The sequence below is a fragment of the Eucyclogobius newberryi genome, unplaced genomic scaffold (genome assembly GCF_026437365.1).
Source record: "Eucyclogobius newberryi isolate DKJ021-1_F unplaced genomic scaffold, fEucNew1.0.hap1 SCAF_2, whole genome shotgun sequence".
In the NCBI taxonomy this organism is placed as follows: domain Eukaryota; kingdom Metazoa; phylum Chordata; class Actinopteri; order Gobiiformes; family Gobiidae; genus Eucyclogobius; species Eucyclogobius newberryi.
The window spans coordinates 6374295-6399795 of record NW_027315834.1 but is presented as its reverse complement, the minus strand read 5'-3'; the positions used below and the strand labels follow the sequence as shown (position 1 = coordinate 6399795).

The 25501-nt window shown below is 35.1% G+C and overlaps 1 protein-coding gene across 1 annotated transcript in view; it reads left to right on the top strand.

The window, feature by feature from the left end:
- Positions 1 to 25501, top strand: part of cacna1c (calcium channel, voltage-dependent, L type, alpha 1C subunit) — a 305644-nt gene that overhangs the window by 260928 nt on the left and 19215 nt on the right. The window contains exons 25-37 of the mRNA XM_072455203.1: positions 1329 to 1416; positions 1806 to 1913; positions 2015 to 2067; positions 2715 to 2861; positions 3882 to 4083; positions 5095 to 5253; positions 6847 to 6957; positions 8259 to 8342; positions 8907 to 8990; positions 16301 to 16354; positions 21729 to 21866; positions 24514 to 24579; positions 24864 to 24955. Coding sequence (XP_072311304.1) covers positions 1329 to 1416; positions 1806 to 1913; positions 2015 to 2067; positions 2715 to 2861; positions 3882 to 4083; positions 5095 to 5253; positions 6847 to 6957; positions 8259 to 8342; positions 8907 to 8990; positions 16301 to 16354; positions 21729 to 21866; positions 24514 to 24579; positions 24864 to 24955 — 1386 coding nt within the window. The remainder of the gene's footprint in view (positions 1 to 1328; positions 1417 to 1805; positions 1914 to 2014; positions 2068 to 2714; positions 2862 to 3881; positions 4084 to 5094; positions 5254 to 6846; positions 6958 to 8258; positions 8343 to 8906; positions 8991 to 16300; positions 16355 to 21728; positions 21867 to 24513; positions 24580 to 24863; positions 24956 to 25501) is intronic.

The following is a 25501-nucleotide window of genomic DNA, read 5'->3' as shown; positions in this document are numbered from 1 at the left end:
CCAGTTATAAATACTACAATTCTAGTCTAAAACTCGTATCTGATAGAACTAGCTCTCAGTGCGTACAGTAGGTTATATAGTGCTGTGGAAGAACTCTCCTGAGCTATAGAAATGAGATCTGAATGCTGAACTTAGTTTTTGCCCGTTAAAGGTTCGTCTGATTTGTCTTAAAATACACAACCATCAAAATAATTGTGACAGTGACACATCAATTGTAGTCTATTAGTTATATTTAGTTTATCCTTAAATCCTATAGAGAGCAAAAAAAGCTGCCTCTCTGTATAACTTCTGCTCTTCATATCAGAGCTACACTATTGCACAAGCCAAATGCTGATTTGATTTAAGACTTGGCTTATAACGCATCACTCCCAGTCCATTATCTATACGGATTGAAACTGAATTTGTCTTTATCCTTTTCAACTCAATAAATAAAACAGAAAACATAATACTATTTCAATTGTGTCTTGGCAAAGACACCATCTCTGATTGTTTGTACCAATAATAATGTAATTTAAGACATTTTGACGATTTCACTCTTCAATTTCTTATTTTTATGTGAATACAAGTGCTTTTGCGGGAACCCATTTTCACAATGTTAGTGATAGGCCAATGTCACAACTAATTTGATTATAGCGTGTTGAAGATAACATCTGACCTGACAAAGTGCCTTTAACCGCCTTAAACTCTTCCTCTGTTTATTAAAAATGCACAAATGATCTTTTCCCTTTCTGTTGAAACCACTTGAGTTTGACAATAACACAGCAATACCACCTTTGTTTTCAACCTACTCCTTTTAAAAACTCTGAAATATTTAGCAGAATACATAGACACTTTGAATTGAGACCTCTGCGTAGATTAGCTCGATGTTAGCATGTCTTGTCAATTCAAAATGTTTATATATTCCTGTCTCACTTTTATTTCCAAATAGCCTGTGTACAAGTATATTTTGATCCCGTTTAGCTTGACACTGTCTTTCTCTTGCAGCAGAGTAGCCTTTCCTTTGCCTGTGCGTGTGTCTATGTCACTGTGCTCATCTGTGTTGGTCATCGTTCAATACGTCTACCACGTGTGTCTCTGTGTGTGTTTTTATGAATATATAAGTTCATTTCAAATATTTTAGAACCTATTGTTGTTGTACGTTTCATAGTAAACCGGTTTATTACCTACAACTGATCACGATAATCCCTTGTATTGTTTTTTGGTGTGTCAAATTCTACCTCAGTTTTAACTTGATTTCCTTTTCTGTGTTGAATTCCTGTACGATTGGATCAGCTGGCTGATGCCAAATTTGTATATTTTTTCTTATTTATAATTTTGTGATTTTTCAGGTCTAGTGCAATAAATGTGGTGAAGATCCTGCGAGTTTTAAGAGTGCTCCGACCCCTGAGGGCCATCAACCGAGCCAAAGGGTTAAAGGTCAGATTTACTTAATTTAGCAATGTCTGGTTGGATTATATGCCAAATGTGGTCATGCTTTTAAACAAGGGTCCTTAGTAAACTGTTCATGAGGCATTAATAAGCTTTAGTTATTTGTTTGTAACACGTTTATTGATATGCACATGTTTTTGTTTTAGGTTTAACATGTGTACGTTATTAAAAGCATCTGAAAATGCTTGTAAATGCCTTATAAATGCATATAAAGAAATAACAAGTGCGTATTAATGAATTATAAATGATCTACTAAGGAACCCTGTACTCTTACTGCATTTGACCGCTAAACAAAAATGATCCACATTTGAACAACTTCTTTTACCAATGTAAAATCTGTATTTGATGTAGAATAATTCCCATAATGTTCTTTACAGCATGTAGTCCAGTGCGTGTTTGTGGCGATCCGAACCATCGGGAACATCGTCATCGTCACCACACTTCTCCAGTTCATGTTCGCTTGTATAGGAGTGCAGCTTTTCAAGGTGAACAGAGGAAAGGAACAGCACTTGTAGCTGTGCACATTTTGACAACATGTTTTAGTTGGCATAATAAACGCTGCTAAATTCCTCCTTTTGTTCAATAGGGCAAGTTTTTCTTCTGCAGCGACAGCTCTAAACAGACTTATGCAGATTGCAGGTAAGAATTTGCACGTTCTGTTGACTATTTAAAGGTGCTGTACCTGAGTTTTATTGTCTTAAAAACATGGACAACAGAAATAGTTGATTTTAAACAGTTTGCAGTTGCCCAGATTGATTACTCTCTTACCTATTCATTGCAAGCATTGTAATAATTCACAGCGATTTATGAGTTTATAAGCTCTTTTCTCAACTAACAGCTCACTTCCTGCTTCACAGAGAATAAAAGGCATTATAATTAGATGCAGACAACACACAGCGGTCTCATTTTGACTCATTTGAAGTGTTGCAATTACAATATATCTGTGCTGGGTGGAACAGCATCAGCAACATTTAACTTTATTAAATATTAAACACATTATTTGCACCTCTGTATGAGTAATTTGATCATGTTTTAGTGGATGATGTGCTACTAGTCAAAAAAACATTAAAAAGACTTAGTTAGGTAGACTGGATATTTATAGAAAGTCTTTAATATCAAACACTACTCAAATATCAGTAATACTCAGGTGGTCATTATAGATACCAAAAGCTTGTATGGGAGTGCTCTTCCTGTTACGGCACTGTGTCACTGAAAACCTTCTGCAGTTTGTGTGCAGAAAGTGTGTGTATTGTAAGCATTAATCGCAATGACCCATGTCATTCCAGGGGCTCGTACATCATGTATAAAGACGGGGACGTGGGGAAGCCGGAGCGATCGCAGAGACACTGGGAGAACAGCGACTTTAACTTCGACGACGTGCTTCAGGGCATGATGGCTCTGTTTGCTGTGTCCACCTTTGAGGGCTGGCCCGGGTAAGACTAACAAAGAACTAATATAAAGCACACATGAAGATTAGTGGATCTATGTATCATGCAAAAGGGGCTTTTAGAGTGTGTTCAAAACAAACTTGTATTCTGCTCCTGTGATAGATACAGAATCCGATGGGGGATGGAAATATACCAGTACATTGTATATTGGTTTGGTTGTGATATGCACATTGTATACATTAATCAAGCGTTTGCAGCTATAGGGGACATGAATACTGCCAGGACAGGACTACACATCTACGTACTTGATCTGCCAAACACTATGACGTCATAAAATTAATTTCATGTGGTTTTATGTTATTATGTTTGCTGACTTAATTACTGATATTGGGATCAATATTTGTGATGCCAGTTTGAATCAGAATCAGAAAAGGTTTATTGCCATTGTCAATGAACAGCATTCACAAACATAGGAAGTTGCTTTGGTGATTCGTTGCAACATAAAACAATGAACAATGATAAAACAACCTATATAAGTCAAAAAGAAAAACAATTCAAATCTTCTATATCTGTTTGGTGCTGATTGGTTAAGAAAGAAGAAAGAAAGAACCCTAGTCATTAATGTTCATTTGCACTGTCTATTTAAATAAATTCAGGGCAAATTATTGCAGTTCCTTAGAATAACAATGAACTATAATACTAACTTTTTAAATGTATTATAGGTAAAATATTACAGTACATATTAATTAACTTAACCTGTACGTACGTCCTACACTAATACTGAATTTTGAATCATTTACACAACACTAAGTTTGTCTTTTTAATCAAACATGTATTAGGTAGACAGAAAAAAATCATGACCACGATTATTTGGGACATAATTGAAATAATTCTATTTTGAAATTATTATTTAAGTACTGTCAAAGTTTAAGCTGTAGAGAAGTATTGTCGTAACATATTGTAGGACTCATTTTGGCCGATGTACCCGGCTCATAACAACAAGGCTCTTCTAAAGTAAGTGCTTGGGCTCTTTTAAGCCAACATGCATGTCCTCTGTGTCCTCAGGTTGCTGTACCGGGCCATAGACTCTCACACGGAGGACGTGGGGCCCATCTACAACTACCGCGTGGTCATCTCCATCTTCTTCATCATCTACATCATCATCATTGCCTTCTTCATGATGAACATCTTCGTCGGTTTCGTCATTGTCACATTTCAGGAGCAGGGAGAGCAAGAGTACAAGAACTGTGAGCTCGACAAAAACCAGGTAACGTTTATGAGATTGTGTTTCCAGACTACAATCCCTGTTCCTTTTTAACATCAGTCTGAACTCTAGTTTCTCCCATTCCTCCCACTAGGCTTTTAGCCATTCAGAATTGTGACTAAACCGACACTAAACCTGGACTAGAACTGGACTAAATCTATGTCTGTCTGTATGACAGGTTAGACTAAACATTTCACGAAAACATAGTGAACACAATATAATATTTCAGATTTTACTAAACAGTCTGTTCGTCCCCAGATTGACCATTTTTGTAAAGTTTATGATTGTACTTCCTGGTTGGACATGAGCAGCAAATATGATATAGAAAAAGGTAATTCCACAACTTTTACCTTGCAACCATACTGTAAACAAGAGCCAAAATCCATATCAAATACAGAACAGTTATGATTTGACAAACAATAATAGAGGTAGTTTTAGAACTCTACTTCCTATCATTTTAAACTTAAATTTTTAAGAATGTCTTCACAAGCTGCACCTTAGTGGAGGTAAAACTATGATAAATATTGACCACAGGTTCGATCCCACCAAACTAAGTCATAATTAGAAAAACAGGAGAACCTGTCATAATAAACTTTTATCTCATTAGGACTCATCTGCTTAAATAAAGGAACTTAAAAAAGACTGGAATTTGAGCTACTACTCTTACAATAAAGTAAGTATATAAATATAATAATCATATCCTTTCAGAACATGTTTGTAGCTCAAAACTTAAAAAATATTTTGTACATTATATACCTATCATTTGCCAATTACACTTACGAAAATGGTGATCTTGATTCGATTGCAAATGATCTCGCAGTTCCACAATTTGATGTTTTGATTTGTTCAAGGACAATGTACAAGTTTGTATTGACAGAAATATACTATAAAAGACGAAGGAGATGCTCATTTCCACCTGTCGTCCTGAATCTAAGTGGATGGATACATTTTGACATATTTAATACTGATATTTAATCAAATCACCTTACAATAACTCTTGTCTCTTGTCCACAGCGTCAGTGTGTGGAGTACGCCCTGAAGGCCCGTCCTCTGCGTCGCTACATCCCCAAAAACCCGTACCAGTACAAGGTCTGGTACGTGGTCAACTCCTCGTACTTTGAATACCTGATGTTCACCCTCATCCTCCTCAACACCATCTGTCTGGCCATGCAGGTTAGGCCACTCTACGCTGTACTTAATCCAGGAGACACTTTTTTGGTCATTCAGAGTCCTAGTTCAGTCCTGTTGTAGTTTTTATCCACAGACCACAAAACATCCCTGTTTAGAGCTTTTGTGGTGCCATCTTTCTTTTGGTTAGTCCTGTTTAGTTTAGGTTTGGGTTAGTTATTGTGAAAGAGTGAAAGGTTTATAGTTTGTGTCCACGAGTGATTTTTTTTTTCTGCTTTTGAAAGTAATCTCAACAATTTGAACATCATACATTTTAGTATTTTGTGATCTGGTCCAAGAATATATAATGTTTAGTTCTGCTGTTGTAGTTGAAATGGGGTGGAACAGTTGTAGCTAAAACAGCGGTGGGAAAGAGATGGTTTATAGAAAGAACTTGATAAATTAAAAACCTGATTTGAACACTATTATACCATGTTATAACATTGTGTTACCTGGATTTGTATTTAGCTTCATTCACATTTGAGTGATGCATCCTGTTTTATAAGTCCTCTCCCTCTGAGCCTCAAAAAACAAACATACAATGAAATAAAATTAAAAAAAACAAGGAACCAACAAAAACAAAAAGGGCAGGACCAGAGTGGGAAAAAAACAAAATGGGTACATTTAATTAAATAATGTTTAAGAAAAAATAAGGCAGAAAATTTAAGACATGAGTTCTAAAATAGAAGTCCCATATTGTCCAGATTTTTTTCAAATTTCATCCATTATTTTGAGATTGACTTTTTCCCAGCCGTCCAGTTGTATGTTCCAAAGGTATCCATTTATGTTGTCCATGGCAGGAGTTTTGAGGCCCAAATACATAGTTCTGAAAGTGAGTGGGATGGCGGTGTCAAAAACAGTCTGCAAACACTTCTCCAGATAAGTGACATCATAGGTTACTAGGTTACTAGTGACATCATAGGTTACTAGGTTACTAGTGACATCATAGGTTACTAGGTTACTAGTGACATCATAGGTTCCACTCCGAGGTGCTGTTCTTAACTCCATGAATGATCACCAGACCAGGTTTGTTTATTTGTTTATGGTAATGGCCTGAATCTAACTCAATTCCTGACTTATTGTGGACCAATTATTATGAAGTTCTAAAACATGAGATGCTAAAGCAAAGGAACTCATGCCCATGTTTAAAGGCCGACTATATCAATAATATAATAATAATCATAAGCAGTTATGTGTCGTGGCACCTCTGGACTGCCGAGAACAGCCAGACTGCACCAGTTGCCTCGTGATATAAACTTAGGAAATAGCAGAGGACACAAACATAGACTTTTTCCGTTTCCATCATCGTTGGAGTGAAGCGCACTCTTTACCTGATGGAATACACAGCTCCTTTGGCCTTCACCAGCAGTTTGTTCTGACCGCTTTCTTTGTCCTTCGATTTGAACATATTCTTCCCGCAAACAGCAAGAGTGTGGTGTTGCTGACCTTCATGCTTGTGTGAGACAAACTATAGTTGCCAGCACAAGACAAGACAAGCTATCTCTTTGGTTGAATCTCTGCTGCACTTAAATAAGTCACTACTTGTATTTAAACTGTCTACATCACTCACTGTTGTGGTTCTCCTTTGTGGTTCTGCAGCATCATGGTCAGACCAAAAGCTTCAACGACGCCATGAACATCCTGAACATGCTCTTCACTGGACTCTTCACAGTCGAGATGATCCTCAAACTTATTGCCTTTAAACCCAGGGTAAGCTAAACTTCAAAATGACTCAACAAATGATTTCATAATGTATAGTCTTTCATGCTACTGCGTTTCTATTGTTGCTTGCATTTTATTTGTTAATACTGTATATGGTTTTAACTCTAATCAGATATGAATCTATTGTGATCTATTTTATTACAACAGCTAATTCAAACCTACCCAAAAGAGTGCATTTTTATTGAGCTAGGAGGAAATCAAATTATCTTTGTTTGTTTGTTTTGTGTGTTTTTTAAGGCTCCTTCTTTTCTCAGTCACGCTGCCTCTGGAGATACCAACACAAAGAATTCACTCATTTTGTCTCTAATTTGAACAGGTTGTGGGCCTCTTGGATGAAAATGTATATATTTGAATTCACATTTTGTTCATGTTTCTTTAGTATTTGGTTACTGATGGATTTCGTTGCCAACCACCTGTTTAACCATAAAACTGTGATAGAAAATATGATAGCTTTGCCCTTCACAAACCTATCCTTACTAACAAATATTACACTCTGATTTGAAATGAATGCCTTAAGTACAACTGCACTACTGACATTTAATTGACAGGTTATGCTTAGTGTCAGAAAAGAGCAGACAGATTATTACCATTGCGATTTAGCTTTTATTTTTGTCAAATGGAGCTTAAATAAAAAATATAGCAAGAACTGAATTATTAAATATATATAGTAGCCTAAATAAAATGGTTTGTGGATGAAATACTGTATATATAAAATTTAGTTAAATCACCGTACAATTGTCCAAGATGAATGCCACTTATGTAATGATCATTTAAATAGCAAAGAAGAGGAAGTGATAGTTTGTAAATGTAACAATACACTTCACTTCTTTTTTAAATTTTTGATGGAAGGTCATTACCAAAAACACATATTTGCCTTTTAAAATCTATTTTCTTAGATTTTTATTCAAGACGAGACATTGCAGGTGAATAGGAGCATATCTTCCTCTATAGTTTATGTATATATATATATATATATATATATATATATATATATATATATATATATATATATATATATATAAGGAAAAAAATACATTACACATTTTTTAATTCATTGTGTATGGCATTTAACATATTTGGGACATAGGCCAGGTTTAAATTTCTTTGTCGTGACTTTCCTTCATATATTATTTAAACTTATGGAAAGCTTACATTTGGAGCCAGAAGCACCTAGCAACTGTCCAGAAGAAGCTCCATTGTCAGCTAGTTTGGGTGACTATAGCTAAGATGGTGTGCCTGCTAACCTAACCTAATCCTTCTCTTCTCCCGGCCTGTCCCGTCACGTGCAGGGGTACTTTAGTGATCCCTGGAATGTGTTTGATTTCCTCATCGTAATTGGCAGCATTATAGACGTCATTCTGAGTGAAATCAACGTAAGTATAATGCCCCAAGCTGTCTCTCTGCGACCTCTACCTCTCCTCTTCTGTCTGTCTATCTTTTCTTTTGTGTTGTCTTTTTCTGTCTTCAGCTTCTTTCTCTCTTCCTCTCCATCCTACCAACCCAAGATGGCTACCAATGGGCACGCGCCAACGTAGCTGTCTTCTCCTTGTATCTTATAGTCAGCGGGGGGCAGACGGCTTTTTAGTATTGAAAGTCTTTGGAAAAAATGGCACGATTTTTTGACGTTTTCCAGATTGTGACATGACAATGCTTCTACTAACCCAAACTAACCAACTGATCAATCACTTTATGCATTTTGCATTTCCAGTGACATCTTGGTTGACTTTTTTGTTTGACGGACGAGCAATAAAGCATGGTCGGCGTCTGCTGCGTCCAATCTTCCAATATGTCCTTATTCTAAAATATCCAAATCATGTATATATAATGTTTTATCTTATTTCTTCTCTCTCCTTTGGTTTCTTTCACCATTTGTTTTGTTTTTTTACATATTTTACTTTGTTTTTTATCTTTTCTGTTCTTTTCTCCACCCAACACAGCATTATTTTGTTGATGCATGGAACACATTTGATGCCTTGATAGTTGTGGGTAGCATTGTTGACATAGCGATCACTGAGGTGAACGTAAGTAGCCCAAAACCCCTCCTCCTCTCCTCTCTCCTTAGCCTTCGTTCCTTCCTTTGCGTGGCTTGTTGCTTTGCCATTTCCTCTCTTTCTCTCTCCCATACACGTGAACCAATGGGCCGAGCGCTGATACCATCTCGCATGCTTTCCAATCGTTAGGAAACTTCAGCTGCATGAGACCTGGACTTAACACGGAGCTCAAGTTTAACAGAGGGGAAAGAACAGCCAGACGGGAGCTATAAGACAGAGATGTTTAATGCGTACGGGCTCTTTGCACAGCAACGCGTCGCTACTTCCGCCCTAATGATATCTTTATGGCGTGTTCTCGAAGCCATGCTCCGATAATCAATATTTAAAGACTTATATTGATCAAATATTGATTATCTATGACTGAAAAACAGAACTAGTTCATTTTAAACAATTTCAAGCATCCTCCAAATATATTCCTTTTTATAATATATATTATATTTATTCCTTTTATATTTCAAGCATGCTAATTATTCATTGCAATTTTATTAGCGCTTTTCACAACTTTCAGAGGCCAGACCAGGTTTTGCCGCCACATTAAACAAACAACAGCTAGCATGCTAACAGCACACGTTCTGGTTTTTGGAGAATATACATTCAGCTGTCTCATTTTGCCTCTAAAAGCTCATTTGACATTGTATAAATCAATTTTTCAGCTAGAGTCAGACAGACATGCAAAACCACTTGATGATATGGCTGTGTTTATTAAGTTCGCTTTTTGTGTCTTAATGCTAATGCTAACTTAAGATAAAACCTAAATAGGAAAGGAAATCATTTATAAAAAATCCAATTAAGGACAAATTGATTGTTTAGCATTAGCATTGAGGCACAAACACTAACCTAATAAACACAGACGTATCCTCCGGTGAAGTAGAAAGATAATATCATTGTTAATGAAGGTAGGGGATTTCCGAACGTTCGTGTAAACCCAAAGTAGCGGTGCAATGCTGTCCACAGAGCCTATTAGGTTGGAACATTTCTACAGGATATTACATTTGGACTATAGCATGTTAATTTAATTTAATAGAGTCTGGTTAGCTTGAGTTTATGTTTATGAGGAATATGCTAATAGCCTGACCAGCAAATGTAATTAGTTTATATGTCATTGTTTGATCTCTGGATGGAGACAGCAGCATTCAGTAACAATGGGTTCATTCTTATAGTGAGAACCAGAAAATACACAATTGTAAACTTGTATAATACTTTTCTCTGGTACTTAGTATTGAACTATAACATAAGTAGTAGATCATTTTCCTTTTTAATTTTAAACCACAATATTGATCCAAAACAGTTTAGTAATAGGAACAGGTCCATTGACTTCCTGTTTCAAACTGCAGTACTGATAAGCCTCTTCATAGTCATATTTCACTGTAACAAACAGCAGATTGTTATTTACAAGACATGGAGTCTGAATTTTTTAAATAATCACAAATTACTACTGGGATGTGGGCGGGGATAGGGGGTAGGTGAAAAATGTCTGAGCACTATTCATGAGGAAACACCATTTTGACAAGGTTAAAAGCTCATGTAAGTAAATTCTGTATTCAAAATGGAATATCATGTAAAATTGTATCATAACGCCAACTAAACATGATGTTGGACTTACTGGTCAGGCTAGGAAACTGGAAATAAAGATTTATCTGATTTCTATGACTAAATTTTCTACAAATATAAGTAGAATTCCTATTTGTTTTGTAGTGTTTTAGTCAGCTTCAGATAGGTATCCACGCCTCGGCCCTCTGAGCATCAAACATTATTGCATTTGCCTATAGAAACCCGTTGCATTGTCTCAGCATTTGATTTTGGTTCACATCCTGATCTCAAATCAATGCCTCAAGGGGAGATGTCTCCTGGCATGTTGGGAATTGTATAGCATGACTGCATTTAAGGTTCTATATCAAGGCCTGGTAATATTTGCATGTATTTTGTTTGTAATGCTTAAAAAGACAGTTTAAATCCATTGAAATTGGCTGCAAAATGACATACCACAGAGCATACAGCAGTGGTGTAAATTGGACTGGCAAAAGCATAACACAAACACAAGAGGAACAGTTTTATCTGTGAATGGATTTAATGATTGCCCATAAAATGTAAATGTATGTATGAAGTCTTTTAGTGTGGGCAACGAGGAGGCCCTATATGGTCAACAGTGAGGCTGAAAGGGAAGGAATGGAGCCCAAACACAAGTCGTACTTACACTACAGGGATAATTTGACTTTTATGCAGAGATGGGTAAAGAGTATAGCCAATAATTATGCCACGTATCATTACTTCAAAATATTATTACTCAAGTAATGATAATGTTCTATTAAATAAACCACAAGATCTGGGATGGATGACAAAAATCAGGAAAAACTAAATTATATCTGAAGGAACAGTGAAAGAAACACAATTGTTTAAAATACTGAACAGCTAATAATGTGGAAATTATCAGAGACTCAGACTGATTTGGCAGCCAAAAGTTTCAAGATGTCAGACTAATAACTGGAACCATCCCAAAATCATGGATATTTCCGTATCTAGGTATAATATATTAGCTGTATTCTCGACCCCTCACAAAAAGTAGCAGCAAAATGCTAAAGATGATAAACCAAACTTACCTTTCCTCACTCTCGCACGATGAAAAATGAGCACAATTCACAACAAAATATATTCTGAATTGTGAAAAGTACTCAAAGTGGCATCTAAAAACGGCAAAAAAAAAACGTAATGGCATTGAAACACAACCTATTTACATTTTAACTACATTCCTGCCAATATTCTTTACTGTTGACCCTATTCAAACAACTCCTCATTATAAGTAAGTATTCATGAATTTTTTGGCTTATTCCTTCGACACCCAGGCCGTAGATATGCACCTGTAGCTCATCTATACAACGCATTTTGGTTTGAAGTTTGCCTTTAATTTTGATTGATTTGGTTGATTGGTTTGCAGAATGACTCTTCTAACCATTAGGCATGCCCTACGTTTGAACTCCGACCTTTCTTGTTTGGGTGACCATCCACCACCCAAGGGATCCGATTTGTTCTTGCTTAATAAACTGTATGTTCATATATTTTGCAATGTTTTACTTCGAGACTTCAAAATGTGTAGTCTATTTTAGCCTGTGACTGCTTTTTGTGATGAATGAACCACCGATCTTTGCAATGGCAATGAAAGTCGTTCTTACTGCATTGCTGTCAGCTTATATGTTTTTACTTTGCCTCCAGTTGACGTCCAGGTCAATCTGAAGTAGTATTTGCGTAACTCAATGTCAATATTATTTAGATTAGATGTAAATGGTGGTTTTAGTAACACATTATTTTATCTACTCTTGATTCATAGTATCTACCTCAATAAGTACACTTTACTCACTTTGTTTACATGCGCAGAGGACTCAGATAACCGTAATTTGGCATTAGCGTTAAAAATGTGTAGCTATAACTGCTAATAAAAACGACTGATCAGATTTAGGCAAACGTAGATAACTTACAACTCATTTATGTTGAGCAAGCTGTTTACAGGAAACGCACTGAAATTACACCTTCTTAAAACAAGAAAAATACACTTGTTTGAGGCAAAATTGTCCTTGAAAAAGTCAAATGGTCCTCCCTAATAAGTTTAATAATCTTACGTATTTAGCGTTTATTTAGTAGAAATGTCTTATAACAAGATAAGTCAGATTTTTTTGTCTAAATCTAAGTAAATAAATGAAATTTGCGGTGAATCTCTGGTGGTTTTTACTCCCACTTTAAGCACATGTGGTTTTGGTTCTGTCCGCTGCGTTAAAGTGAAAATAAAAACCACAACTTCAGTGTGTTTATTTGCGTAGAGTGAATAACCTCAGTCTAAACATGAGTTCTCTGCGCATGTAAACGTAGAGAATGTGGGTTCTATTGTACTTAATGAGGTTGGTACAATGCATCAAAGCGTACTATAAAATAAGAGTTGACCATTTTGTTCTATTTGGACTATATATGTATATCTTACTGTGATTTTATTTTCTGTTTTTCTGTTTTGGATGAAGTCGTTCGAGCGTCAGTAGAATTAGCTTTGCCGTGAGCGATGTTATGCGAGCGATGCCAGTATGGACTGCATCTCGGGAATGCCTCTTCTCTCCTCCTCCTCTCCTCCTCCTCCTCTCTCTCTCCGATCTCTAATATATATATATATATTTTTGTTATGAATGTTTTTTCTCTCTCTTCTCTGCTCTGTCTTCTTTGGTGTGCGGTGATGCTTGCCTACCAGAAACGCAAGCTGGGTAACATGGGTCTCTAAAATTTTAATGAAACGATTTTTATACTACGATAAACAATTGGAACAGCAAATTTAGATTTTGGATTTACTCTCACTGTTTATTTGAGTGGTGACGAGCCCATGTTATCTACGACCTCCTAAAGTTTTTGCTTGGAGAACTTTGTTGAATTGCTAATCTTTGATTTGATTTACAACAGTATACCTCACTGCCACAGTTCAGCCTCACTGACCTGTTTTCTATTTCACATTAATATAAATAAATATAAATAGTAACTAAAATGCGTCATAACAAAGCGTGTTTAGCTGTAATAAGCCTAACCTAACTAAACCTAACTCAAGACTGTGTTAATACCTCAAATAACTTTAAAAAAAAATTAAAATCACCTTTATTATCACCTTTTCTTAGTTTCCTACCTTCTTCCTTTCTTCCCAACTTCTTTATCCTCTTTGTTTCGTCCTTGTTCCTCTCATTGACGTTTCTCTTCTATATAAGTCACACTAGTTATATCTCTAAATTAGCATATCCTTACTAAGATTTATCACCTTCATTCCATGTTTATCGTTGCCATAGCATTGTGCGCATAGCCCTGTTAAACCGCTGAATAATTTGGTTGGCTTCTTCCTGAACATAATCATTTCCTTTCGATCTTAAACGGCAATGTTACATGACTAGTTCTGACATTTTACCGCCTTCTTCTAAGACGGGAGGTAATGATCCATCAAATTGTACTCCGAGCATTTTAACAGGGTCTATAGCAAAGCAGAGTGAACAGATTCTATTACTAGTCAATCTATCACTCTTACGTCATCCCCACAGTACCAGTAATGACCAAGAGGTGTCGCTGTTGTCCTATCTTGTTCAATTATCTTGGATTTACGAAAAAAACATCTTAAACTCGTCTTGTTGAGTGCTTAAAATGCAAAGATGTTTTGAGTAAATGAAGCTTCAGCTGCTAAAGATGAACAGAAAACTAGCACCGACACGAAACACAATCAGCACACTCAAACTTAGAGCTGCACAATATAAGACGAATGTGATTTTCAATCGATATTTTAATATGTGATTCTGATACTGTTAATTCATTCAAATTAAAAGAAAATTGCTTTGTAAATTATACCTGCTTTTTCACGATGATGTTAAATCTAATTACACTATTACAGGGTGTTTCACTTTGCGTTTCATTGTACTTAATTTTGTACTACTTGTAAATAAGTTAAAATTATAATAACTACACCTTAATAAAGCAGGCACACGACTTGATGGATGATAGAACATTTTTTGTCATGAATTAATGTCATATACTGTAATAAATTTAGCCTAAGTTTTCCTCGTCTATTTTTTTTTTTTAAAGCGATATTTCAACTTTTTACGGTTTTACTTCTAAGGCCATGTGTGTATATAATATTTGCACATGTATGAGTAGATTAGATGAAGAGATCAGAGTTTTGAAAGTAGAAAAAAACATATCTATGTGGACAAACGTACCCTTTTGTTCCAACGTTAACCTAAAAAAAAGCCAGAAATAGTGAGGTTTGAAGAAAAATAGTAAGTTGCTTCCAAAAGTGACAAAAGGGTTAATTATGGGGTTACAAAGTCAACATTTTGCTCATTGTGAATTAAGCCTTTGTTCTTGCTTTATTTTGCCTAACAAAAGCAAAGTTATTATAAAGTGTTAGCCAAATTATCAAAATTAAAGATCAACAAATCTTAAACTAAGACAAGGATCCTAAACTATTTATCGAGATTTAATTTTTTTTAATATTTTAAATGCATTGTTTTAGGTTAAAAATCTTTAATCATTTTAACTTCTCCCGGAACCATTTCATCTATTGTGTTATGAATATTGCAATAACAGTACTTTTATATTGTGCAACTCTATACTCTCACACACAGAGGCCTTCTCTCTCACCTCTGCAGACACCTCAGACTATCACTCATTATTTTGTCCCTTCAGGCAAAACGGCTGAAATCTCCCAATATTCTTCACTTCTCACGTGGTTCACTCTCACACGCGTTTCGTTCAGACGCTCCTGGTCTCGTGTGAAATTACACTCACCCCTTTGTAAGACCTCTAAATCCCAAAGGTAGAGATGCCAGGAATAGAGAATTGTTCAAAATTGTATTAATCATATACAGTCTTACAGTCTTAAAAACATGAAAAACAGAACAGTTTGCAGTGGTCAAAATGTATTCCTCACTAACTAATGCACAGTGGTCTCATTTTGACCCTAAGAGCTGCTTTTACATTATATCTGTGCTGGGGCAGAATCAAGTTAAAGTAAAAAGTAGACACTTGAATAAGTAGGAAATAAGTAGTGTCTATTAAAGGAGTACTGTACACTTTGCAAGATACTTTCTACTCTAAATAATATATAACATAAATAAATAACTATGAAATGATTACAAAAATAAGAAGAAAAGAGCTTCAATAAATAAATGCATATCATTCAATAAAAAATGTAATGAAATATTATTAAGTCGAATTAATTCTGAAAGGTGTAGGCGAGAGGTGGGTAGAGAGACTTTACAAAACTCTTATTCAAATAATAGTATTGGGTAACGCTTTAAAATAAGGTCCATTAGTAATCTTTCATTTACAAGCATTAATGAGCACTAGTTATTAGTTTATAAGCACTTATAAGGCATTTACAAGCATTTATAGATGGCTTATAATACCTCATGATTGGTATTAAACCATTAACGAACGTGTTCTCAATCCATGTACAACATGTTTGTATGAGTATTAATATGACGCTTTCTAATATATTCAATAACCAAGTGCAATTTGTGCTTATTAAAGCTATATAAATAGTTTACTAAGGAGCTTTATTTTAAAGCGTTACCGAATATTGTTACTTTAAAGCAAAAATATAAACAAATTATTAAAAGTAAAAGAATTGCCATTTGTTTAGACGATGCATAAATAATATAAAACTCTCATCTCTAAATAGGACGCATACATAAACACGCACACACACACATAAACACACACATTGATAACCCACAGTCTGCGCTGGTGCTGATCTGTGTTGCCTTTCCTTAAAGCCAGCTGATTCGTCCCACTCTTCCTCCTCTCACCTCCCTGTGGTAAGGCCAATGGTACGCTCCGACGGTAACGCCCGCCTCCCCCCTGCCCCTCTCATCATGTCCCCCCTCCTCCCCTCACCTTCACCCCGGCAGCATCGCCCCGGGTCTGGTCCCTAAACTCTGGCTTCTCGTGGTGGCGGTGGTCGTGGCCTCCCTGCCGTCGTCCGCTGCAGCATGTCCACAGTTGTGTACATGATTGTGTGTTTGTGGTCGGGTTGTGAAGACTTTTGTGTGTTTTTATACATGTGGTGAGAGAGTGGATGCTAGAGAGTAATCTGTGTGCCGTGTATATGCGCACAGAGGTGAAAAGAGTTCAGACTAGAAGACTATAAACACTTGAATTAGCACTTATTGCAGCAAACATTATTCAGACGTTATTATTTTAATTCGTCAACTTGTACAACGTAGTACTAATACTGAAACTGCTTTATATTGCTGATACAATAACCCAACATCACAGTAATGCCACATGGTAAATTCCGTGTGCTGTGATAAATAAAGAGCAGAATGAAACACATTTTAGTTCATTTATGAGCCATTTAGGCTTTATGGTAATGATTCAACATTGCACGTCTGAAATGTTTTACATATTACCAACAAATTACTTTACATTATCTGTTTGTGGAAAGAAAAATAACATACATAAATATTGAGCGCCAGAAAATATGGTTCCAGCTTTCATTTATTGAATCAAAATCAGAATCAGAAAAGAACAGAATTCACAAACATAGGGACTTGTCTTGGTGATTCAGTGCAACATAAAACAATGAACAATGATAAAACAACCCATATAAAGTCAATTAAAAAAAAACATTTAAATCTGCTATAAGATAAAAATATGATATCGATATACGCAATAATAATGGAGACTTTTTAAATACATTTTAAACAAATAAAGGTTGAAATATGGAGACTGAAAGCTTCTAGAGAGAGAATATTTATGAATAAAGTGTATTATTGATGAAAATAATATATTGTTAATTCTATTTAATATTTCAATTTAATAATGCCACTGTGTTTGTTAAAAAAAATAATAATGTTTTAGAGTCTGTGTAGACCAAATAATGATTACGATTGTTAAAACATGACTACGATTATTTTATGACAAGTCACAATTAGTCGATTAATCCTTGTGACCCTACATAATACCACCTTTAATTATCAGGAAATACAGTGTAATTGCAGCGTAATAAATTATAATAAACATAATATTAACACACCAGTCTTTTATAGAACTTGTGTGTGTGTGATGTAATTCCCATTGACCTCTGTGTTTGTGACAGGATCGTTGACACTTTTGAATGTTGTGTTTAAATGTGTGTGAATGGATGTTGGAGGTTATATTTCTCTGTTGCTGGTCCTTTTTTTTCCCGGTGTGCTGCTTTGCCCGTGCCCCGCAAACCGCTTCTGTTGTTGGGTGTGTTTTAAGAGCTTCCTCACTGGTGCCATCATCATCATCACAGTCACAAAAGCCCCTCCTCCTCTTCTTCACTAGACTTAAATATCTTCCTGTCTTCTTCTCTTTTCTAACGTTTGACCTATTTTCTCCTGTTTTCTACCATTCCAAAAACCCTGTCTCTCTTATCACTTCTCTCTATTTCTCATAATTACTGTTCCTCCTCTTCACTTTTGTAACGGTGGTCTTAGGACGCCCTCTGTGGTCACATTGTTGTATTACCTGCACAATTGGAACGCGCACTCTTTCTCAGAAAGTGTCGTTTGCTGCGCGGAACAGTAGAGTTTAGGACAACCATGTCTGCGCTGCAACGCGTCAACAATTTGCAACGATTTGAGCTGGACAAGAACTCATAGATTTCTGTATTTGCATTTGTTGGTAAGAGGAAGTCAAATTCAGGAGGAAATGATTTAAATTATGGCAAAAAATGGCAATGTCAAATAAGATAATGTGTGAATAAGGGCTTGAATTGAGTAATATTTATCTTAATTTGAGTATATTTTACAAGCTTTTGAAGATGGGACAAGTTTATTTTTCTTATTTCAATTTCAGGATGCAGTAGGTCATTTCAAGTGAAAAAATACCTATGCCTGTCCCATTTTCAATCAAAACCACTCAAATCAAGATAAATCCTACTTAATTCAAGCACTTATCTTATTATACTATCTTATTCAAGATTATAATGTTAGCAAATAATTACATATTATTACATTTTAACAAAACTATAATGCAAATTTTCTGTCATTTGTAGAGTAAAAAGTTGAAATAGAAAGACATTTTGAGTAGTTTTTTTCCATTTTGAAATACAACTTTACAAGTTAATTAAGTATCTAATTTGACATTTACCACAATAAACCAGGTAAAAGTGCATTTGGATTAACAGTAACATTTCAAACTATTATTATGATTCTTCCTGAAAAAGTCCTTGGTCAGACTTGTGTTGTCCCAGGCTGCACTGCGCTGTGTGGAGAACGACTCGCTCTTTGCAGCAGTGCTCCCTGCTCTTTGTGGGATTAACTTTGAAACTAATAATAAATGAATGACCTCTTGGAAAAACTCAAATGGCAACAAACAGCGTCATGCTTATTTGTGTGGGTAAAGAAAAGGTTTAGCTCAAAGAAAACTAGAGAGATTAGAATGTTTGAAGCTTTGTTTGAGGATTTTACGTTTCAAATGATGTACTTTTTTAGAATTGTTGCAGTTTTGTATTGAATTTATCATTGCAAAATGTCATTTAGGAGTTGGAGCTAATATTCTTGTGGTGTTTACATCAGAAATACTAATAAGTTGAACCATAAATACATAATTATTATTAGCAAAGATCTGACCACCCAATAAAACCTGCAAATTAATAGTTCACTTTTCTTAATAAAATAAAAATGTAAAACACAGGAAACCCTTATTGGAAGGTTGTGAATTTGAAAACAGTCAAATTGTTTAAAAAATAAAATAAAATAAAAATAAAGTAAGTAAATTAGGGGATGTCAAGATTATTTGGTTTATTGATAATTATTCAGGTCACAATATAATTTAATTCATTCATTTGTTACAAATGAATGAAAAAGTAAAAAAAGTAAACCTAAATTAACCATAACTCTTTTTTAAGTTGATATCATAAAGCTGTGAAATAACACTGTTAATAACACTGTTTTTTTTCATGCTGCCAATAATCATAAAACACTTTGTAACTCTGTAATCAAAACTCCAAACTTCAATATTATGACATGCCTCAAAATGAGTAATGAAACCCAGCAATCCAAAGTCACTTCAGTGTCTGTAAATGTGGCTTTTGTCTGAGGGAAGGAGCAGCAGCGGCAACATAAATAAATACATTTGAGAATAGCACTCAGTGAAATGACTGAATATTTCATCATGAGCTTGTGTTCTCAAGAGTTTATCTGGGACAATAGGCAGTGCCACTAAAGCATCACAAAACCCCTCAAAATGTGCAATATGAAAAATGGCTCTTTATCCCAGCTGAATTTTGCTTTCATAATCGTAAAGTGAAGCCATTTTCAAGTAGCATTCATTGACGTGCAGTAATGAAATTGCATCATGAGAAAGAAATGTTTTACTAAAAGTTGATTTGATGTCATTTCCCAGCTGTAGTCTTAACTCTGAAAGGCAAATTTAACTCGTTTTGAGTTGTGTAACCCTGTAAAATGGGTGATAAACAAACAGTTCTAGTGTTTTTTTATGTATTAAATTAGATTTGATTATACAAAGGGGTATTATTTTATTTATTTTATTTATTTTATTTATTTTATTTATTTTATTTATTTTATTTATTTTATTTATTTTATTTATTTTATTTATTTTATTTATTTTATTTATTTTATTTATTTTATTTATTTTTCCTACTTTGTACCGTAGTACTAATGGGGATTCACACTCGCACATAGTACAGGAGGCTATACATAGCCTAATAAGCGTATTGTGTAGTGTACTATATTATTACTCAAATTATTATTATGAGTGTAGGATGTTCAGCCCCTAACTGGGAGGTCAACAGTTCAGTCCCCTCTCGCTGTAGCCTACAGTACTGCCGTTGTGTCCTTGGGCTAAGACAAAGTAGGTGATGGCTGTTTGTTGCCAGGTGAGTTTTGAGTTGCGGTCTAAATCTGAGCATGACTGCCCGATTCTCTCCCTGATCTCGTATCAGTAAATTTTGATGGGATTTTTTCGGACGCAAATTGATTAACTTTCTGTGTGTCTCCTTGTTGTGAGTGCGTGAGTTTACTGTGTTATGCCTGGTTTCACTGCTATGGTTTCAATCCATGGGTGAAATGATGCGTATAACAAAAATGATGGCCGACACTTTGGTTTAGGGACCACATATTGATGGCTAACTATGTGGTAATTGTATGCTAGCTAGTGGTTATACAGATGTGTCTTAGTATGGTACTTATTTTATCATTTACGTACACTTCCATCCAGTGCTTTATAAAGACAAACTATGTACTATGTGCACTATGTAACTTTTCTGGTAGAGAGTCCACCACCTGCGAGCTTCCATGAATGTTTTTTCAAAAATGTTCCACCATACATCTTCAAAAAATGAAAATAAAATTAAAACACGCACTCTTATTGCCTCGCCACAGATCTAACCTGTAACTTGGCCTGGTGGTGCTGGTGGAGCTGTTTAATGCCACAACATCTCTATGAAGACAAGCCGAGTACTTTAGCAGAAGTATAGACCTAAACAAAAACATTTTTAAACATGGTATGGAGGCAAAAATGAAGTGGTACAAAAACTGGGATTGAACTCAGAGCCTGGTTTGAACACATACTTTTGGAGTCTACATTATTTGTTTATTGAATAGGATATTATAATAGACACTCAGCATTTTTGATAATAACTACTTACAGAAATGTTGACCTCACAATAGTTTTTCATTTTATCTTCAGATGTATTACATACTTTGCCACAAGTTGTAATTTTGAGGCGATAAAATGTCAAAACATTGTTACAGGAAAAAACAACTACACTTCACAATTGTGTCTTATTTTTTACTTAACATTTTGATCGGTTATCAGTTAATTGTTGAAATAGTTCTATGATCTACTTAATTTTGCCTCCAGTTGACGGAATGTAGAATATTTTGACAGACAGAGCAAACTATACATTATCACATTCTATTTTTATTTTTTATCTTTTAATGATATTGATGTAAAAAATCCTCCAAAATGTACTTTAGGATGTAAAATGTAGATACTATTGATACCCTCCACCATAAAAGTTGCACCTTTAAGAGTGCCTTTTACTGCAAGTTACCCATTGATACGCAGTCCCTAAACTAAAATGTTCCCAAATCTGATTCAAAACGTGTCTATTCTGGATTTATGATGTAACCGTATGTGTGTGTGTGGGTGTTTTCCGTTTGCGTCCTGTGTTTTTTGCCTGGTAAAAACACCAAACCCCACCAAAAGGGACTGCAGAACTCTGAAGAGAACGCCAGGATCTCCATCACCTTCTTCCGGCTTTTCCGCGTGATGAGGCTGGTCAAGCTGCTGTCGCGCGGGGAGGGGATTCGGACCCTGCTGTGGACCTTCATCAAATCCTTTCAAGTGAGGGGAGAAGCGGACACTACATGCTAAAGGGCTCAGGCAGACAATCCAGGAGCTCAGACTAGTATCCTTTCCTTGCTTCTTCCCTTAATTCTCATTTTTATTTCTAATATTTTAGTTCATTTGAAATTTAAGGGCATAAGAAGTCACTAACGTCACACTTAAAGCTCAGTTTATTGTCTTTAGAATGGTTCCACATTCAGTGGTGGAAGAACTACTACATTTTATTACTCAAATAAAAATACCCTAAAAAAAAGAGAAGCAAAAAAAAGCCAAATACCCAATTTAGATATATATTTTAGTAAAAAGTATTGAAGCACCCAATTAAAATATGCTTTGGGTAAACAAGCAAAGGTATTGAGGTTCTAAATAAAAAATATACTTATAGTATATATAGTTTATAACAGAAGTGACTGAGTCAATTTATGTCTAACCCTTAAACTTAAATGTTTAGTCAGGATGTCTACATGAAGGTGCTAAAAACATACAGACTTTATACTTTTCAGTCCAATGAAAAAAATGTGTAGAAAATACAGATTTAGAGAAGTAAAAGTAAAACACATCCGTTGTAAAATTTTCTAAAGTAAAGGACACATGGCTAAAAAATGTATTTAAGTACTTTTAGTTTCCTACTTTGTGACTTTTGACCACTGTTGGTACTGTCTATACAAAAAGCAGAAAAAAAGTATACAAATTAAACTTCCATTACAACATATCTGTAATATTTGCTCAACTAAATTGCCTAAAATAAGGTACACAAAGGCATAACAAAGAACAAAAGAAAAAACTAAATACAATCCAAATTAGATTCGGCGCCATCAAATGTGAATAATAAATACATATTTTTACACAATTAACTAAAACCACTAATTTATTTAAGAGCCCATTATGGCTGTAGGTAAAATGTACTCTTTATAATATAGATGTAGTTTAGCTCCGGGTGAGGACATTTAGTTAAAGGTTAAAGTTGGTTTACAAAGGGGAAGAAGTGAGGAAACGAGTGCGCTTGGTATTTTCAGAAAGATAGCTGTAGCTTGAACTTTGAGGCAGAGAATTCTTCCTAAAATGAACCAAAACCATTCAACCTTCCTTCTTTAAATCTTTGCTCTCTTCCTCTTCGACATCTAACTCTTCTGTTTCTGCTCGACTCTGTACTAACCGTCTGGGAGCTGTCCATCTCCTTTAGACATAAGCTCTAGATAAGTCTGACAAAGCACTGCACCAAAACATAAAATCATTTGATAGAGAGTCATAGAAATATAACACAATCTGCTCTCTCCCTTGTGTTAGCTGCAAGAAGGGCCATTTCACCCATTCAAATTATCAAATTGAATGAAATGATTGAATGAAAACGCATTTATTTAAGTTGCATGACATAAATGACCTATGCTGTAAAAATTCTAAGTTATTCTGTTCTAGGTATTAGTTTAGTTTACTTACATTTTGTTTACTTTGTTTTTTTTTGTAGCAAAAAGTATAGTATATAATTTATTTATTTATGCATAAGGATACTGTACAATTACATTTAAAAAACACAAACCAACAATGGACATTGGTTAAAAGACAGTAAAAGTACCAAGACAAAAAAATATATGTATATATGATATAGTAAAGTGCTAGATTAAAGTTTTAAATACTGAGTTGTCGTAACTTAATTTGACACTGATTTTGGCCTGTTCTTCCAGACACAAGGGCAAAGTTAGCCAGGAGCTCAGTTAAATGTGAAACAGAGCCACGTGTTGGCCTGTGGACTGGGCTCATGGCTAAGTAAAAGAGCAGAATGGAGCTCAGTTTTCACTCCTGGGTCAGATGATTTTTCTTTGCCTGTTTTTGGTGTTTGTGCCACATTGGCTGGGCCTGGTCACTATCAATCACATGAGCAGTTATATACATGACACAAAACAAACATGGTTAAAATTATCAAATTCTGAATATCTCTCTTGTACTGACTAATATAGATGTGTTTATCTAGTAGTTCTATTTTTGACTTATTTTTCTCAAAGGTGCACTGTGTAACTTGAGAGTGCGTGCACTAGTGCTCTGGCGAGCTCACTGTGCTAGCTAATGCTAATGTTGATCAAAACTTTAAAATAAAATAAAATAAAATAACCAACAACAATTATAGTTTTAAATTAAGAGTTTAAATTAAGAGTATCTGATAGTTCTTAGTGTGTAAATAATGTAGATTGCTTCATTTTCTAGCTTTATTTCAATATTTATTATGACTCAAAATTAGCATTAGTGTTAGCGTTGAGACACAAACATCCCTTTCTAAACACAGAAGTGTCCTCCAGTGTAATTCAGCTCATTTGTAAAGTCTTAAATCCTGCCTGATCCATCAGCATTTATTCATTTTAGAGCGACTTAGCAAAAACCCATAGAACTGGACAGGAAGTAGTGATGCTAACACTGAGCTGGACAGGAAGTAGTGAGGCTAACACTGAGCTCGCTGGGTGTCATCATTTCCTTAACACAAACAAGACCAGATAATACAAATTAATTTACGTCAGTCAAAATGAGATATAAATTCCGAATTCAAATCATTTCCACTTCAAGTCTCAAACTCTTGATAGTGATCGGCCTGTTGCCTTTGTGTAGAATGACATATCCACATTGAACTGTTCTAACTTGTCCCTCTCCTCTTCAGGCTCTGCCCTACGTAGCTCTACTTATAGTGATGCTATTCTTCATATATGCTGTTATTGGGATGCAGGTAAGCTGACTCCGACACTCCTCTACGTCCTGTTGGTGTTTTTCCCTCTTTTGTAGCTGGCGTTCTTCCTGTGTCTTTCCTCATTGTGAGTTGTGAGTCATACAATTATTTTCTCCGACACTTTTGACTTTTATGATTTAGTTTCGTGATGTGTTTTCTTAAGTGGTTGTTTGGCTTGAAGCTACTGGTTTTTAATACTACTAAATGTTGTGTACAGTACGCACCTGTTCTGAACATGAATGTTTATGTCCTTTGTGCTGTGACTGCCCCGTGATTCTCTGCAGATGTTTGGTAAAATAGCACTTCGGGACAACACTCAGATCAACAGGAACAATAATTTCCAGACGTTTCCTCAGGCAGTGCTGCTCTTGTTCAGGTAAGGCCACTCAGCTTCTCAATTCTGTACAAATTATTCTGTATCAGGCTGCATACATTTACTCCTCCTTAACTAATATTTTGTGTGGAGTGTATTATTTAGTTTTTCTCATTTTTGTGTCCATACCAGAAGTAATGATTTGTCCTTCTAATTAAATCAACTAAAATTATAAATCAGATGTTATGTTCTGATAGTAGTCAAGTACAAACCGCGGCAAACCGAAGATACATATATATATATATATATATATATATATATATATATATATATATATATATATATATATATATATATATATATATATATATATATATATATATATATATATATATATATATATATATATATATATATATATATATATATATATATAAATAGTGACACAACACGTTATGGATGATGGAATAGATTCTCTGTGCTAAAACGTTTAAATGTAAATGTGCTGCAGAGATGGAATCTCACATGTGCCTATGACCTTCATTGCTGTTTTCACCATATTTCCTCATTTATTTTTGTTATGGACTGTCAAGCCATAATGGATATGCT